A 17995-nucleotide genomic window follows, 5' to 3' on the forward strand; every position below is an offset into this window, starting at 1 on the left:
TCCAACTCTTTCAATAAAGTTGAGCCGAGAAAAGGTGGGTTAATGGGTATTGTAGTTTTTACACAAGCACATCACGACAAGCTTCTACTTTGCGGCATTCTGTGAACTACAGTTGCGCAGTCGCAGTTTGCTGACCTTCCATGGTTCTGCAAGCATGGCTGTCCGGGCACTTACGAGAGGTAACTGAAAACCGTTTACAGTTTTTTATTTAGAAAATAGTTCAAGGAAAATATTCAGAAGATTTAGAGCCAATCCAACATTTTACCTTGTGTTTATTTCTGCGTTTAGTTTTGAGTTTCGTGTACGCTACGCTACAGTTTAGCATGTTAGCCCACAGCTAAATGCTGTATTACAATATTCGCTTCATGATAGTTAACTACCGATGTTTTAACTTTTTTTTTTCCATATTTAGGCCTTTTAGGGTTCCGATACTCACGGGCTGCCACCGTAGCATCCCCCTGTGGTGGACATCACTATGTGACAGCACCGTCTGCGAAGCCACCTCAACCCCAGGCTGGCGATGTTACAGGTGAGCTAAATAACGCAAGGGCGTCAACACTTGGTTTTTGTTTTTTTCAAGAATTTTATTTATGTTACTACTTGTCATTTGTTGTTGTTGTTATTTTTCCTTATTAACAGAAAAAATATTAAACCAGCCCCTCGAGAAAGCAGACTTTTTTCGTGTGGCTGAGCTTTTCTCCTTGAAAGACTTATTCGACGCCAGAGTGCATCTTGGTCACAAAAAAGGTTGCAGGCACAGGTTGGTGTGATATTTATCTCAGCGTTTTAGTGCGCTGCACCCCCGTATATTTACAAATTGTTTGTAGTCTGTAATTAAATAAGCTGGAGACACTTGTCTTTCTTTGTGGGTCAAGGCTTTATAACTTCTACCTTAGTGTTTGGGGGGGGGGTCGGGGTCCTGTGGGGTTTAGGTATTCCCAACATGTGAAACTAATCTCACATGATAGAGGCGTGTTAGGTCACTACTTGGCACATGTTAGATTTTAGACCTTCTGTCTATTGCTTAGTCTGTCTGCATATTATGCAATGGCTGAATAAAGTATAACTTTTTTATCTTGAACAGTGTCATTTGCCCAGAACTCCTAGTGGTAGTCTCCTGTGGATAAAAAGTGGGGAGTTATTAATAATAATAAAAAATGCCATAAATCTTCATGCTTTAAACCCCTCTTTATTAAATTGGAAGTTTCTGTTTGGTAACACTTCTGGTTATTAATGGTAACAGCAAGCATAAATACCACAGGTCCTAGAACCTTGAAGGAAGAGATACAAACTTGTTGTTTTAATACAGATGGCATTTCTTTTAACTATTCCATAACTAACCTATTGTCATTAAATGCTTCTAACAGAAAGCTCCAGCAGCAGGAAATGTTTTGGTTACTTGGTCAATCATTTCATCAGGAATGTAGCTATTAGAGCTATGTTATTTTATTCAGCAGTAGTGATTCAAGTGACATTTTTCTGAATTATAATTCCGTGTTTCTAGGCTCATGGAGCCGTATCTCTACGGCTGTCGTTTGGATCATGACATTATCAATCTGGACCAGACTATGGAGCACCTTCAGCTAGCCCTCAACTTCACCGCCCACATAGCGTATCGCGGTGGCATCATCCTGTTTGTCAGCAGGCGGCGTCAGTTTGGCCATCTGGTAGAGACCACGGCCAAAGATTGTGGAGAGTATGCGCACACGCGGTACTGGCAGGGCGGCCTCCTCACCAACGCCAACATCCAGTACGGCCCAGGAGTCCGCCTACCGGATCTCATCATATTCCTTTCAACTCTCAACAACGTCTTTCAGCAGCACGTGGGCATCCGAGACGCAGCCAAGATGAACATTCCCACAGTGGGTGTGGTGGACTCAAACTGCAACCCCAGCCTGGTGACGTACCCCGTGCCCGGGAACGACGACACTCCAGCTGCCGTCGAGCTCTATTGTCGTTTGTTTAAGATGACCATCAACCGTGCCAAAGACAGAAGGAAACAGATGGAGCTCATTCATGGTCTGTCAGCGCCCACCTCGCAGATCTCATGATATTAATACTTAAATTTAAACAAAAAAACAAGAGACGTTGAAAAGCCTACATTCTTTAATCTGAAGCTCATCAACTGTGTAGTGTATCCTGTTTTATGTTGATACACTACAAATTTGAAATAAATTTTGGCTTCCTCCTTCCATTACACATCTGCACTTGGAAAACATCTGGTTTAACAGTCAGTAAAATATGGCTCAAAGTTAACATTGGTGCAAATTTATGTGAATATCACAGCTGTAAATCGCTGAAATAACAAAGTGGTGATCCATTGTTGAAATCCTGGCGTGGGAGAGTGATGATCATTTGCAGTTGCAGACTGAAAGAAAAGTATCTGAGTCATTTTCACAACTGTATTTGCTCTCTTGCGGTCTATGTAAGTGTTTAGGCCATGAAATGTGTTTCTGTAAACAAAAATACCTCTGCAGAAAGTCAGCCAAGTGATGCAGAACATAAGCAACCTATGAACTACACATGAACATTAATTAAAAGCAGTTTCTGAAAGTGTACACTGAAGTAATGCCTGTTCATCTAGTTAGGAATGAAACAAGCAGGATTAATACATATATACATACACTGGAGGGATGCAGCATCATTTAAAGAAGAGTATACATGGATATTGAATGAACTAATCTGAAGCCTTGAGTCTTTAATGTGTAGCTCATCAGCTGTATAGTGTATCCTATTTCATGTGACGTTTGCGGCAGTTGGTTAAGTTTAGTTTCTCCCAGCTTCCGTAGTTGTATCCTGTAGCGACCTTCTATGGCCACGAGGTGGATAAGTAGCTGTCACGTCAAAACGGTGAGTGGGTGTATGTGAGTAGGAAGAAGTTTATTAGCTTGCATTTTATGATGTACTACCACAACGGTCGACGTGTTCCTGCATATACAGTCATATTTCAGTTGTTCGGTTGTTTGTAACCGCGGTCCGCAACAAGCAGTTTCAAGGTTTCAGGCTGACGCTCGCGAGCGCCGACATGTTTAACAAACCTGCAGACTGACTGTTGGAGACGTCAAGAGCAATCACAATAGCAAAGCTTATTTCCTTTCAAAGCCTTATTACTTATATCATTACTGCTGTTTAAAGTCGGTTATTTTTCTCGCACGCTGTGAAACACAAATCCTACACTCTAATACAACTTGCAGCCTTTATCCCAAATGCATTCCACATTATTACTATAAAGCTTAATTGCCATCGTTTGATTCTGCTAAGTAAGCATTATTTTGTTTGCTGAAGTAAGATTTTTAAGCTAATCGGGGTAAAATAAAATGAGTGTCTGAGATTCGAACTCATACGATATGTAGGGCTCGTCCTTTTGCAGCTGATGGCGGGCTTGTCGGTCTCACAATTCTTGTGAAACTGTAACTAGATGTATGGGTAACAGTAACATATTAAATAAGTTACTGTTTAAATAAATAATTTAAATAAGTTCCGCTTTTTTGTGTGTAAGTTCTTCCAGTCAACTTTTTGAAGGCGAGGCAAATGTTCACATGAGTCTTACTAAGAGGAACGAAAACGTTAAGGCCACAGACAGAGGGGGCTGGTCAGGGTAAGTGGTTTTTTTTTTTATCAGGTTAGTATGATGGAGAAGAGTGGTAGGAGATAGGGATTTTAACACTAGCCCAGGCTTGTAATCTTCCTGTACATTAACGGTAAGTGACTAACATTTGTTAGTCAAGGAAGTTATGAAATGAACTAAAAAATTAATAAATAAATACTCACCAAAAATGTTTCAGCTAATTGTCATTTGAACGAATGACTTATTTCTTATTTGCAGATGTACCGTCCAGCTCTTGGAAAACAGATTTTAATGAACCAACGAAAAACTTCCATTGGTATGTAAAAATATTTGCATCGCTGTGATTTTAAATGGAATAGTTTCGTGTGTTGTTTCATATTTGTTTTATGTATGTTGTGTCCAACTTAATTTTTTAACTGCTGTGATACAAGAATTTTGCAGATCTGGGATAAATGAAGCATATCTTATTTTATTTTTTTTATTTTTTTTGTTTATATAGATAAATATGAGGAGAGAAGAGGTGCCATTGCTTTACCTTCATGCAGATGAAGGCGGTTGAGCTGAAGTGAAGGCCGTTCACAGGATGGTAACAGGTTTTGTTAAAAAGCTTTTGACTCTTTATTGCCCCTTGAGACGCAACCCTGGCTCCAGTGCCTCTGTTGCGCAGTAAGTCGGCAGAAAGTAACGGGCTCTCGATAGCTCAAATCCACTCTTTCGTGGGCTTTGGGTATGGAACCGGGCCAGATACTTACTCTCAATCTACCATGAAGGTGTTGTGTTCCTGCCAGTCAGTAGTTGTGTGCTATTTAAATCAATTTAACAACTCTACCTTTCTAAAGCTTATTTTTTGTATACATGGTCTCATTATGGATACATTCAGTCAGATTTATAGCTGTGTATCTAACAAAGTGGCTACTTAGTATATAATGAATATATTTTGAATGTAACAAATGTATGTATGTAGTCCTCATTGTCCATAAATGACAAAGAGGACTACATGACAGTTTTTGGCATACAATTTTGAATTGCCTTTACAGTTAATTGGATTCAAATGTCAATGTGAATGTTTCCATTATATAGATGTCAAGGTTTGCACTTTAATGGTTCAGACACGCTTGTGGAGCAGCAGCGGCTTGGCTTCAGGAAGGTACGAATTAATACTTTTGCTCTCATTCAGTCTGCCCATTGAGGCATTGCTGTCCAACATTTCTTGACCCTGTGACATAGTGGGACTAGGAGTCCAAATGTCTGCATCATCTTAGGCTTCAGTCACACTGATAAACCCCCTGGGTAACCAACACGAAGCCGATCCAGCAATTTGAATTCTTTACATTTCAGGATACTGTTCTTTAACCCTCTGGGGTCGCCGGATGCGCTGGCGACCCCAGAGGGTTAATAAACGATAAGAATTATAGATATTGTGCTTGCAACACTGGAATTTCATAAATGAATGAATCGCTTGGCTTGCAAAAGTATGATGTCACAACAATGTGATTGGTCACTTGCAATGTTGAACCTGGAACAACATTTATTATGATGATGTGGGAACAACACCAACACGAGGATATCAGATCATCCAACCAGCACTAGTGAGGGAAATGTCTCTATTCTGTGAATAGTTGCTGGGTGAAATTTGCTTCAGTTGCTAGCAGGTTATGTCAGTTGCCAGTAGTTTGTTTGCGTGCAAGATGCCAACTTGTTTGCAAACACCTAGTACTCACTAAGCAGCAGTGAACTGTGAAAAGTGAAACAAACTAGAAACAGAAAACACTCACCTTCAAAGTAAAAGTGTGTTAGTGAAATGTGTCAGTTGCTGCAGTAAGGCACAGCTTTTACTTTGAAGGGGAATACTTTCTGTTTCTAGTTTGTGTTTCACTTGTCACAGTTTCCTTACTGCTCTTTGTGTCTTTCACAAAAACTACGGGTAGCCTATTGCTTTGGTAATTAGCCAAAACAGTCGCAAGGAGGGGTTTTTTGCACAACCCTCTTTGCAGCCAATTTCACTTAACAGCAACCAATAACCTCCAGCCACCAACCACCAAAGAGACAAACATTTTCCCTTTGTGAAGTACAACATACAGGTTTTTTGCAACCTGAGAAGTGATGAAATGCTTGTTGAAACTTGAAATGGACATAAACAAACTCCTACATGATTTGTCTTCGCAGGTGACTACCCAGTGTGCCTCAGACGATGTTATTTCCAGGAGCTCTAACGATTCCTCACCACCTGACTCCTCCATTCAGCTTGCTCTCTCTTCATTTCTTGATTTCCTGTTCGAGCATTTCATCCGCCTTACTTCCATTAGTTTGTTTTTCTTTTGCTTAACTGTTGAAGACATTGTTTTTTCAGTTGTATTTTTCATTTTGATTACGTGCATATGAAGCGTAATGTCCTCGTTGCGCATAATCACATATGAAAGATTACTTTGGCAATTGCATTTGTGGTGAGTGCTATATCAGCTTTTCCCACAATCAAATCACTCTGATGATCATATGATAAAGGCAAGTGTTTGTGTGTGTTGATCCATTCCCTAGGAAATGATGATTTCCTTTCCTGTTTGCTCAAATTTACAAACGGAAAATATGTAATGGGAGCTTTTACTTGACTACTTAGCTGGTGTAGAATTTGACATGCATGAAACAGAAAATGTAATAAAATAAATTGACATGAAATAAAATTATTTTCCTGAAAGTTGTAAAATGTCTGTTTTAAAAACAATATAGCTTAATAGGGAAGAGCAAAACAAACAAAGTTCAAAGAATTACTGATGAAAAGACTTAATTACAGAGGTATGTAAAAATTAGGAGCACTAGCAAAAGACTGCAAAATTAAATAGAATTCATTGTAGTAAAAAACAAGGAAAGCAAATGTCATCATGCATTGAAGTGGCTCAGTGTGAAGTGTAGCACACGGGGCAAAAATGACTGCACACAGACTAATGTGGGATCAGTGCTGAACTTGAGGCAAGATCAGAAAGGTTTTGCGTTATGTAGGAAAGATTGCCTGCGTCACTCTTTGTTCAGTTATGTTATGGTTCGGCAGCAAATGTCATTTCCCCACCTCTGAGAGTTGCTTCCACTGTTTTTTCACCCAGACCACACTTAGATGATCCACCTGTTCTTCCGGCAGGTAGTGATTTTAGCACTTTAGCTCTACCCACTGCAAAGAAATCAATTCTTTTGACTTTGGTTTTCTTTGAGGAGGTTTCACTACAAGTTCTGGACTCATGCAGCACAAAAAGCGACAAGTGGATCCATGCCATGCCCTCCACAATATGAAAGAGTCATTGAATCCCCTCAGTAGAGGTGAGCCAAGCAATCCAAATAACGATAGTGCCGATACCAACACCGTTATTGGTTTTGGATCAAGCCTAGCATGAATGGATCGAATCTTTGTTTCTATCATCTTATCCCTTCGGCAGGAAATCTATGCCATGACTTGTGATGTACGCATAAACTCATTTTAACCCTACGAGGTAACCTGACACGCACCTCCAAAAATGCAAAATGCAGTATGGACAGCACTATCCCTTCTCGGGGCTTTCCTTCAATTTGTCAGCCGCAGGTTGCAAGGAAGGAGGCGCGGTAAGATTTCCCGTCGGCAGATAAAATCCCGTCAGCTCTGACGCCTCTCCCTTTAAGATGCGCAGCAGCGAGTCTCTGGGAAACTGAGGCTGTGCGCTCGTCGGGTCCAAGCAGCGCTTATTTCTTTGTCACACTGATGCCTTCTTTGATCTGATTGGACGGTGAAGGTGCTGCTGGTCTAATATTCGGAAAATATCGGGGATCATAGCTGAGGATCTCTCTGATTCTGGGCCGCGTCGGTCGTTCTGTGGCCCCGATGGAGCTGAAATATCGCTCAGCTTCAAGGACACACTCTTCATCATATTTTTTGAGCGGCTGAATGATTTCTATTGAAAACACACGCTGTGATCAAGGCAAGCAAAGAGAAGAAAACAGCTCGAAAAGCAGCTCGTTGTAATAACCAGTAAATATGCGACGCGTGTCGTGGTTTGCTGCGAGAATGTGATCAGACGGGACTCTGGTTTCTCGCTCTGCTGCCTCCGAAAAAGAGTCGCTCATGATGCCCAGGGCTTTGCGGAGACTGGTCCATTTGATGCTGTTCTGCCCTTTATCCAAAGGCCTGCAGGTAGGCTATGGGACTGCACAATGTCAGTCTTTTTGTCACTAACTATCCACCAGCAGCATGCACGACCACTGACCAAACCGTCAGTTCACTTCACATGCATGCATGAAACCCCCCGTAACGAATACAAGTGCAGCGCAATGTATGGTAGTTATCTCTGCGTTATCCTATAGTCAGGTGACAGGCTGCTGGTTCATTCATTGTTTACCTAGATACCCCAGAATTTTGCAGCCACGGGTTCACAGGTTTGCAGTGCATACACGACTGTAAAAGCATGATTTAATAACAGTACAAGTTGGATCATAAACATTCTGCTTATGCTAATTCTGCTTAGTACTACACTTTTGTGTAGCATTACATTTTGTGTTAATGCATGTGATGCCCGCTCTTCCCGCAGCTATCCTATTGCAGAGCATTCAAATCAGTGGTTCCCAGCTGCTGTTTGTAGCCCATTATACAAAAATCAGTAAATAGAGATGCACAAATAGTGATAAGTCTAGGCTGATGTTGATATTTAAAAGACGAATTTAACTCATTGTTCTGATACAGTTTATTGCTGTTTATTTTCTTATTTATCCTCCCTTTTCTCCCAGACATTTCCATCTTCTATTTTGGACATTAGACAGAGATGTGACAACAAACACACAAACATCAGTCTAAATGTCATCTTATTTATCAGTCTAAAAAATACCAGTGATTGGCTGTATACTAGTACATCTCTAGATCTACAATAGGAAGTCTCTTCTATTCTAATTTACTTGTTTCTTTTAGGAGTGGAAACTATTCAGTATTTACAGAAAATCAAAGAGAGAAGTATCAATTACTAAACTATTTCCTATGCCGGTGCTATGAAGAAGTATTTGCCCTTGGTTCTTGTTTTTTTTTTGTTTTGTTTTTTGCATATTTCTCAGACTTAAGTGTTTTAGATCCATCAACAGTTTTTAATTTTAGGCAAAGATAACCCAAGTAAATACAAAATGCAGTTTTTTAAATGATGATTTTATTCATTAAGGTAAAAAACAACTATATTTAGATGCTACAATCTAAAGAAACAACAACAGGTGAGGAACAAAGTCAAAGCTTTGAGGAAAGCATTGTAAAGCTATTTCTAAGGCTTTGGGACTTGTGTCCAGCCTACCAAAATTACTCCAAGAACACATCAGCGACTCATCCAGGAGGTCACAAAAGAATACAGACCAGCAAAAACAGAACTGCAGGCCTCACTTAACTCAGTTAAGGTCAAAGTTCTTGATTCGACAATCAGAGATTGAGGAAAAATGGCGTCCGTTGGTGAGTTCCAAGGAGATAAATATTCAAACATGGTGGTGGTAGTGTGATGGTCTGGGGCTGCTCCAGGACTTGGACGACTTTCTATAAGTGATGGAACCATAAATTCTACTCTCGGCCAGAAAATCCTGAAGGAGAATTTCCAGCCATTGGTTCGTGCCTTGAAGCTTAAGAGCACCTGTGAAAGGCTCAAAAAGAAAAAAGAAAAAAATGTAGCTTTGGAGTTGCCTTGTTAAAGTCAAAATTGAGAAACTTTGACCTTCAACAAGCTATTCATGTTCAAAGACTCTCAAATGTGGCTGAATTAAAACAATTCTTCAGTTTTCTCCACAGTGACGTGCTGTGAAATAATCATTGCCAGTTATGGCAAACGCCTGATTGCAGTTCTTTCTGCCAAGGGTGAAACAGCCAGTTATTAGTTTTAAGGGGTAATTGCTTTCTCGCACAGATCCAGGGAGGCTTGGACAGTATTTTTCTCTTAACAATTGAAATCCACATTTAAAAACTGCATTTTGTATTTCCTCGGTTTGTCTTTGTCTAATATTAGAAATTGTTTAATGATCTGAAACATGCAAGTGTGACAAATCTGCAAATATAAATGTGCAAAATACAAAAAATCAGGAAGTCCTTAGTTTCATGTAGTTGAGTGTCTCAATTCCACCTTAAGGTTGGGTGACCAGCTGTTCATTCATTCATTCACAGCCTGGGTTTAATTAGACTTCTTTTCTTCCTGCCATGCGCCCTTTTTCTACCAACCTCCACAGAGTCGCCTTCCAGCTATTAAAGTGAAGTACCTTCTGCTGGCATGGCTGGGCATCCTCGTCATCAGCTGGATCGTCTACATGCAGTATGCCTCCTACTCTGAGCTGTGCCGTGGGCATGTTTGCCACATGGTCATCGTAAGTATTATCTTTGAGTTAAATAAAACTCAGTTACATGGTTTAATCGAATTCAAGCCTATAAATCAAGATAAATTTGATAGTGTGGGATATCTGTGAATGTGGCATAAAAATACTGACTGTGGCAGTGAGTAAAGTCCTAACCACAGATTACAGGCTTTCCAAACTACTGCACGACAATAAAGGTAGCTTTCAGGGTAACCAAGACAAAAACTACAATCACATTAATTCAAATCATAACACAATCACTGGAAAGAGCAGATCTTTTGCTTTTCCCAAGACAAAAACTAAAGAATTCAGAATAAAAACAACAGTATAAATAATAATTTCATAGGTTTTAAAAAGTACATGGCAAGACAGTGGAACAGAGGGACACGAGGTCTGTGTTTTGAGGAAGAGTGCATGGCCAGTGTCTTAAACTTGTGGTACCAGGGTGCTCTTACAGGACACAACCCCACTACCCACCTGTAGGATTGTAACATCAGTTTAGCTGTTTGGTCTTAGCTCATTTGACTACAGTTTCACTAACCACATAACAGACAAAATGTGACTGTTTGTATTTACATAAATGAAGAAAATGATTTCATACCATACTAGTTTTGTGCTGCTGAGGTGAGACCCACAGATGTCTAGTTCCCCTCTGTTGCGTTCTGTGTTGGGGACTTGGGAGAAATGTGTCTCCTCGGTCAGGTGATGTCAGGTAAACTGCACATGGTGCTGGGCTCTTTGCTGCTTTGTGACAACATACTGAATATAACTCAGTGGGTTACTCCATTCTGATGAATTTCATGCACACCACTTTACATGAGTAAGTATAGCATCCTTCTAGGAAAGAAGTAAAACTGGCACTCTCTGATTCCATATCCATGAAAAATCTCAAAGGACATAGCTGGAAATGGGATTTTTTTCTTTCTTGTCTGCTAATTATAAAAGGTACAAAACTTCATAGTCAGCATGCAATTTTTAAACTAATGTAGCAGTTTAAGATAAACTTAAGACTCATTTACTGGTCGTCAAGATCAATGTTTCTTTAGTCCAATACACCTCTGGTATGTGGATGGGAAAAGCCAGGAATTCCACTGAGATTGCTAACTAACCACCTGAACCCAAGTCACATGTCCTAGTGTTTTTCCTGGTGTCAGGTCCATATTTAGAGACACAGACCCAGCCTCAGGAGGTCACAAGTTATTGTATTCCCAGCGTCGGTCCCAAGCTTGGATAAATGGGCGGTTTGCATCAGGAAGGGTAAGCGAAACCATCCAGTGTAACTGAAAGAAGCTTCATATTTCTCGATGAGCCTTTCTTTTTTTTCTGTAAACATACCTGTTGAAATCGTGCATTCTCTCTGATTCATTAATCCATAACAGAAACATTGAACTTTAACGTTTAAGACACAGTCACACAGACTTCAAGCATTTCACTGGTCCAGACCACTTAAGATCAAAGTGGGATGCATCTGGCCCACAATGTAAAGTGAGTTTGAAGCCCCTGATCTATGTCAGTCTGAGCAGTACAACCACACTAAAATGCTACTGGACACGCACAAAGTAGAAGCTCTGCAATGACGTGTTAGAAATGCACGTCTCTCAAAGTCAAAAGGGTACGTAAAGGCAAGAAGGAGCATGGAGAACAGTGTGTCAGGTTAGGCAAATCTGGTTAGATTCACCTGACCTCTAGCAAAGATATTTTCCCTTTAAGTAAACAGACATTGGAGGGCTAAATATAGAGAGCTCAAGTACTGGATGCATAAATAGAGGCTTATTTCTGTTTCCTGCAATTTCTGTTTTGGTTTCTGCAGTGTGATCATTATAGAAGAGGCATAATATCAGGTTCATCCTGCAAGGCACTATGTGACCAGAGAACGCTAACTCTGCAGCGCTGCATGTCCACCTCCTCCACACATCAGGTAAAACAAACACTCACAACTTACACATGCGTGAAGAATAGCCTTTGAGAGAACAATATATTTCCAAATTCATGTTAGTGCACATCTGTTTTTTTAAATTTAATCAATAATTTTATTATAGATTGCCTCATAATTTTTACTGGAACATGAAAAAAACATAACAGCAATTGTAGTAACAAATAAAAAGTAAATGATTTGACATATTTGATACTAATTATAGTATCGATATGACTGTCAGTGTTAAAGGATGTCTATAAAAAACATACTGCAGCCACTAGATTGTCACACACAGTTGGGGGTTTTTCAGGGCCATTCCATATTTGGCTCTAAAGCTGAGTCACCAGCTAACAGTGGCAATCTTGGTTAGCAAGGTACATCCAGTGACTGTATGGGTAGTGGGTGTATCTGATATACCATATTGGTGTTGTTCCTGTGTCATCATAATAGTGTTGGTCCAGGATAAATATAATATATAATCCAAATATAACAAGGAATCTTTTCTTATGGACTCAAACAAGTTTTGCTGAAAAACTGAGTCTGGAACAAGCAAAGCTTAATACTAAACAATATATATAACTTATATAAATGTATATATAACTTAATATTGCACACATGCAAAATCGAAATTCCAATTAGATAACACATCAGTGGAATTCATTTCTTAAATAAAAATTGTATTTGCAGCCTTCTGAATTAAATTTTATCATTTTATCATTTATCAGATTTTCATCATATTCTCCCACCTGTCCAGAAAGCTCCTGTTTTCTGCCTTTCTTTTTGCCATTTTGGGATAGTTAGCATGGCAGTATTTGCATGGTTGCTATGACTATGGTCAACAGAGGAGAGGGTGCTAATGGGTCCTGTCGTGACTGACGTGCCAAAACACCAACAGAGCATTCTGGGAATTGTAGTATTAGCAGTACATGAACTGTATAATACCAATAACCCTCCCAGCTATTGTGTTCACAGACAGAATGGCACACACTCAAACAAAAAACATAACAAAATTTAAAAATTCCTTCTGGACCTATTTTGGACATATTCTTCCTCATCTAACTAAAGTCATATTTTCATATTTGCAGGTATACAATGGACTGTGGAAGGAGAAGCCTGTGGTAATTAAATGTGGCGTTGAAGATCCGGTGAAAACTGACGGAGCGCCCGACGCCATGCTGCGACAGGAGATGAGCCTGTTTGACAAACCCACACGTGGAACCTCGATGGATGAATTTAAAGAGATGCTGCACAGTTTCCTTAAGGTTTCCAGGCCGATAGACTATTTTATAATAACAGTGAACAACTGTCACCACAGAAGTCACATGCTAATAGAAAACTACACATGCCTATTAGGAAACATTGGTTATGCATTAGTGCATCCAAATGAGCTCAGATCTAGAGATCTTTTTTATGTTACGTGTTTATACAGGCCAAGATCTTATTGTCAAGGTTTTTTTTATATTTGTATCTACAACACATTTATAACATGCATTCACCTCCTTCCTGCAGGTTAACCTCGGTGAACAGTCATCTTTGAGCACCTTGGTGGACAGAGTCATCACGCTTGCTGATGTCAACCAAGATGGCAAAGTGTCACTAGCAGAGGCCAAGTCTATCTGGGCTCTCCTCCAGATCAACGAGTTCCTCCTGATGGTGGCGCTGCAGGAGAAGGAGCACACCCCGAAACTGTTGGGCTTCTGTGGAGATTTGTATGTGACGGAGCGTGTAAGCCACAACTCACTCTACAGGCTCGAGGTGCCAAATTCCCTGCAGTCTATCGTCCCAGAGGCCTTGAGCTCCAGCCTGAACCACTGGCTCGCGCCAGCTTGGCCCCGCCGAGCTCGCATCACCATTGGCCTGCTGGAATTTGTGGAAGAGGTCTTCCACGGCTCCTACGGGAGCTTCCTAATATGTGACGCCAATCCTTACCACGTTGGCTACAATTCAAAGTACGACTGCAAGATGGCCAACCTTCGCAGCGTGGCATCAGAAGCTGTTGTGCGGGGATTTTTGAAGGGACGGCGATGTGAGACGAATGCAGACTGCACGTATGGGCGGGACTGCACGGCCACCTGCGATCGGCTGGTGAAGCAGTGTAACACAGAGGTTGTGCAGCCTAATCTCGCTAAAGTGTGCGTGCTGCTGCAGGACTATCTGCTTTTCGGAGCGCCTTCAGACCTTCGTGGGGATCTGGAAAAACAGCTGCGCACCTGTGTGACACTCAGCGGGTTGGCAAGCCAAATGGAGGTTCACCACTCACTAGTGCTCAACAACCTGAAGACGTTACTGTGGAAGAAGATTTCAAACACTCAGTACTCCTGAAAAACGGATGCTCTACTATAAATGAATTGTTACATGAAGACAGGTGGTTTTTGGTTATGACGCTTGCAGTAAATGTTTTAGAGGGTCGTGTTTAATCATGTATTTTCACTCTACACTGACTGTGAATAACAGGAAACTGTGAACTACTGAATATACAATGTGAAGCAGGCTTTATTCCCACTATAATCCCTATCATGCTTTTGTGTTCCAATGGGTCTGTTTGCACATAATATTCTCAGGACACTGCCTGTAACGTTGTTTCTAAGATTCTGGATGTAAATAATCCATTTTTAAAATAAATGAAGCAACATGTTGGATTATTTGTGGTTTCATAGAATTGCTTTTTTCTGTCCTTGGTAACGTGCAATTGGGAGTGGTACAGCTAGAAATATCAGAAGAATATCGCAGCTTCTTTTGTATAAATCAGTTTGCATCTCAATCAGAGAGTTACCACGTGTAGAATCTTTCTGAAAGGATGACACTTGAACTGCAGACATCGTTGACATTAGGTGTCCCTGATCATGCCACAAAATTGTTGTTCACATAAATGTTTGCAGATGTAATAACATCAATTTCAAGTGACTTGTTCATTGGTCTTCTGAGTACCAAGTCTATGATCTCAGGACTTGTGCCTAGACTTGGTTTCTTAAAAGGTTGCAGAATATATATATATATACTGCTCAAAAAATGAAAGGAACGCTTTGAAAACACATCAGATCTCCATGGGAAAAACAATTATGTTGGATATCTATACTGATATGGACAGGGTAACATGTTAGGAATGAAAGGATGCTGGATCATTTTATGGAAATGAAAATGATTAACCCACTGAGGGCTGAATTCAAAGTAAAAGTGAAAAAAATATGTGGCAGGCTAGTGCATTTGACAAAAATGTAATTGCAGCAGCTCTAAATGTTCGGTAGTTTGTATGACCCGCACGTGCATGTGTGAATGTCTGACAACATCAGAGCATGCTCCTAATAAGATGGTAGATAGTGTCCTGAGGGTTTACACCAGGACATCACTGAGCCTCTGAACAGCCTGAGTGCATCCTGGCAGCATGGGATGGACCACTACATAACGCCCTAGAGATGTTCTATTGGATTTAGGTTAGGTGGGTGTGGGAGCCAGTGAATGGGACCCATGACACCCAGAACCCATGGCACAAGCATAGAGTCTGATAATGGGTTCAAAATGTTCATTTTGGTCCCAGATGCAATCTGCTCTGCCCTCCACCCAGCCCTAACTCATCTGGACAAGAAAGACTCATATGTGAGAATGCTGTTCATAGACTTTAGCTCAGCATTCAACACCATAATACCACAACAACTCATCTGTAAACTGGACAGACTGGGCCTCAGCACCTCCCTCTGCAACTGGCTGCTGGATTTCCTCAGCCAGAGGCCTCAAGCGGTGCGTGTGGGCAACAAGGTCTCAAACAGCATCACCCTGAGCACGGGGGCTCCACAAGGCTGTGTGCTCAGTCCTCTGCTCTTCACCCTGTTGACACATGACTGCACACCAACCTACAGCTCCAACCACCTTGTGAAGTTTGCAGACGACACAACGCTGGTGGGGCTCATCACCAAGGGCGATGAGACCCACTACAGGAAAGAGGTTGAGCTCCTGACCACGTGGTGCAGAGACAACAACCTCCTGCTAAATGTCAGTAAGACCAAGGAGATTATTGTCAACTTCCAGAGAGGCCACACCTGTCACCCCCCATTGACCATCGACGGCGCTGCGGTGGAGAGGGTGAGCAGCACCAAGTTCCTGGGGGTGCACATCAGTGAGGACCTCTCTTGGACCACCAACACAGCATCACTGGCCAAGAAAGCACAACAGCGCCTCTACTTCCTGCGCAAACTCAAGCGGGCAAGTGCTCCACCACCCATCCTGACTACATTCTACAGAGGCACTATTGAAAGTATCCTCTCCAGCTGCATCACTGTGTGGGGCGGTAGCTGCACTGACTATAACAGAAAAGCCCTACAACGCATTGTGAGAACAGCTGAGAGGATAGTTGGTGCACCACTCCCCTCCCTGCAAGACATTTACACCACTCGCCTCACCCGCAAAGCCATCACAATTGTCAACGATGCAACCCACCCCGCGCACTGTCTGTTCAGCCTCCTGCCCTCTGGAAAGAGATACAGAAGTCTCCGCTCCCGCACTACCAGGCTCACCAACAGCTTCATCCACCAGGCTGTGAGACTGCTGAACTCTCTTCCCTCCCGGCTCCCAGCCAGCAGAATCACCAGATTGGCAGAAGTATAGGAAGACAGATTGGACTCTACCCCCCCCCACGCACACTCTCCAACAAGGAAACACTCTCTGAACCAAGAACTGAAAACATTCCTGACTTGCATTGCAATTGCACACACCTGCTGCTATATATATATATTTTAGTATTTCTTTTAGCACTATTTATATTATTATATTACTATTTATTACCTTATTGTTAGGGCTGTTTTTGTTGTGCATCTGCACCTTATTGTTGTCAATGTCTACGCATGGGACAGTGTGAAACGTAATTTCAATTCCTTTGTATGGCAAGTACATTTGAAGAAATTGACAAATAAAAAGTATTCTATTCTATTCTATTGTAAGGCTGCCTTTGTCTGGGCATCCCTCCTTGGATATGCCTTCCTGAACCATCACTGAATGACCACCAAACTGGTGTTGCTGTTGTTACAGGTAGTGTAACGCCCTCCATGGCTTCTCCAGACCCTTTCACATGTGCTCAGGGTAAACCTGGAGTCATCTGTAAAAAACACAGGACACTAGTGGTGGACATGATAATTCTGGTATTCTATGGCAAATGCCAATCAGCAACCAGCTCTCCTAGAGTAACTGCCTGTCTCCTGGAGTCTCCTCTATGTTTTTGGGACTGTGCTGGGACACAAAGCAAAGGTACTAGCACAAGTTTAATTGACTTGATGCTACAAGCTGATTTAAAAAATGTTCCTTTGATTTTTTTTTTTTTTTTTTTTTTGAGCAGTGTATGATAAAGAGTAGCACTTGCCCCTGGCTCAGTGCTGTGGCTTTCCCTGCATGTGAAATGTTAATGGTATTCACAGCAAAGATGAAAGTGAGGTGTGACCGCTTCAACATCACAGACAGATGAGCGAAGCTACTGAATATTTTTGATGATGCGTTACACACCAAATGATCTGCAGCTTTCTAGAAGATCAAAGTGTCACAGATTATTTTGCACAGTTACTGCACTGGTTAAGGAGGTTCAGTGATCAAACGAGACAGATGCTACATTTCAATTTAAAACTCCCAAACCATTTTTTAAGAGAGTTATTCCCACAATAGTGGAAGGATATCAGACAACAACAAGTCTCAGTCAGAGAGGATGTCCAACATCTAATCAAATGGTGCAGAAACAACAACCTGATTCTGAACACTGTCAAAACAAAGGAGGTCATTGTAGACTACAGAAGAGCCAAGAAAACAACACTACCACCCCTCCACATAAATGGTGAGGAAGTTGAGAGGGTGAATGACATTAAATTCCTGGGCCTACACATAACAAAAGATCTCACATGGACTATTAACACATCCCACTTAGTGAAGAAAGCACAGCAGAGACTTTTATTCCTAAGAAAACTTAAAAAAGCAAATGTGCCAATCCGGCGCTTAGTAAACTTTTACAGGAGCACAATAGAGAGCATCCTCTGTTACTGCATCACAGTGTGGTACTTCAGCTGCACTGCAGAAAATCGTCGAGCTCTGACCTGGACCATCCAAACTGCCCAGGGGATCATTGGAACCAAACTCCCGAATCTCGACACGGCCTATGCTAGCCGTTTACAGAAGCGAGCTAGCTGCATCATCAAGGACCCAACCCATCCAGGTCACAG

General features: G+C 41.4%; 2 protein-coding genes across 4 annotated transcripts; both read left to right on the forward strand.

The window, feature by feature from the left end:
* The first annotated feature begins 55 nt into the window (after positions 1-55).
* Positions 56-6260, forward strand: mrps2 (mitochondrial ribosomal protein S2). Of its 3 annotated transcripts, none has more exons than XM_080866183.1 (9): positions 56-179; positions 413-529; positions 640-760; positions 1505-2850; positions 3500-3598; positions 3827-3884; positions 4068-4161; positions 4649-4715; positions 5735-6260. In XM_080866183.1, the coding sequence occupies exons 1-4, from the start codon at positions 155-157 to the stop codon at positions 2049-2051; spliced, it is 810 nt and encodes a 269-aa protein (XP_080722309.1). In that variant the 5' UTR covers positions 56-154; the 3' UTR covers positions 2052-2850; positions 3500-3598; positions 3827-3884; positions 4068-4161; positions 4649-4715; positions 5735-6260. The 3 variants fall into 3 exon arrangements, with proteins under 3 accessions (XP_080722309.1, XP_080722308.1, XP_080722310.1); XM_080866182.1 differs by having other exon boundaries at positions 4068-4154; XM_080866184.1 differs by lacking the exon at positions 3500-3598 and having other exon boundaries at positions 4068-4154.
* A 961-nt stretch (positions 6261-7221) lies between these two features.
* dipk1b (divergent protein kinase domain 1B) lies at positions 7222-15675 on the forward strand. Its single transcript, XM_080873973.1, has 5 exons — positions 7222-7718; positions 9767-9901; positions 11700-11807; positions 12890-13066; positions 13314-15675. The coding sequence occupies exons 1-5, from the start codon at positions 7650-7652 to the stop codon at positions 14124-14126; spliced, it is 1302 nt and encodes a 433-aa protein (XP_080730099.1). The 5' UTR covers positions 7222-7649; the 3' UTR covers positions 14127-15675.
* Positions 15676-17995: the final 2320 nt, after the last annotated feature.

The sequence above is a fragment of the Rhamphochromis sp. 'chilingali' genome (genome assembly GCF_963969265.1).
Source record: "Rhamphochromis sp. 'chilingali' genome assembly, chromosome: 2".
NCBI lineage: Eukaryota > Metazoa > Chordata > Actinopteri > Cichliformes > Cichlidae > Rhamphochromis > Rhamphochromis sp. 'chilingali'.

Excerpts from the sequence above, each read along its gene's own strand:
- mrps2 (XM_080866183.1), top strand. The coding sequence starts at position 155 with ATGGCTGTCCGGGCACTTACGAGAG. Across the intron at positions 530-639 it reads CCAGGCTGGCGATGTTACAG|AAAAAATATTAAACCAGCCC; the intron begins GTGAGCTAAATA and ends CCTTATTAACAG. Across the intron at positions 761-1,504 it reads AAAAAAGGTTGCAGGCACAG|GCTCATGGAGCCGTATCTCT; the intron begins GTTGGTGTGATA and ends CCGTGTTTCTAG.
- dipk1b (XM_080873973.1), top strand. The coding sequence starts at position 7,650 with ATGATGCCCAGGGCTTTGCGGAGACTGGTCCATTTGATGCTGTTCTGC. Across the intron at positions 9,902-11,699 it reads ATGTTTGCCACATGGTCATC|TGTGATCATTATAGAAGAGG; the intron begins GTAAGTATTATC and ends TGGTTTCTGCAG. Across the intron at positions 11,808-12,889 it reads CCACCTCCTCCACACATCAG|GTATACAATGGACTGTGGAA; the intron begins GTAAAACAAACA and ends TCATATTTGCAG.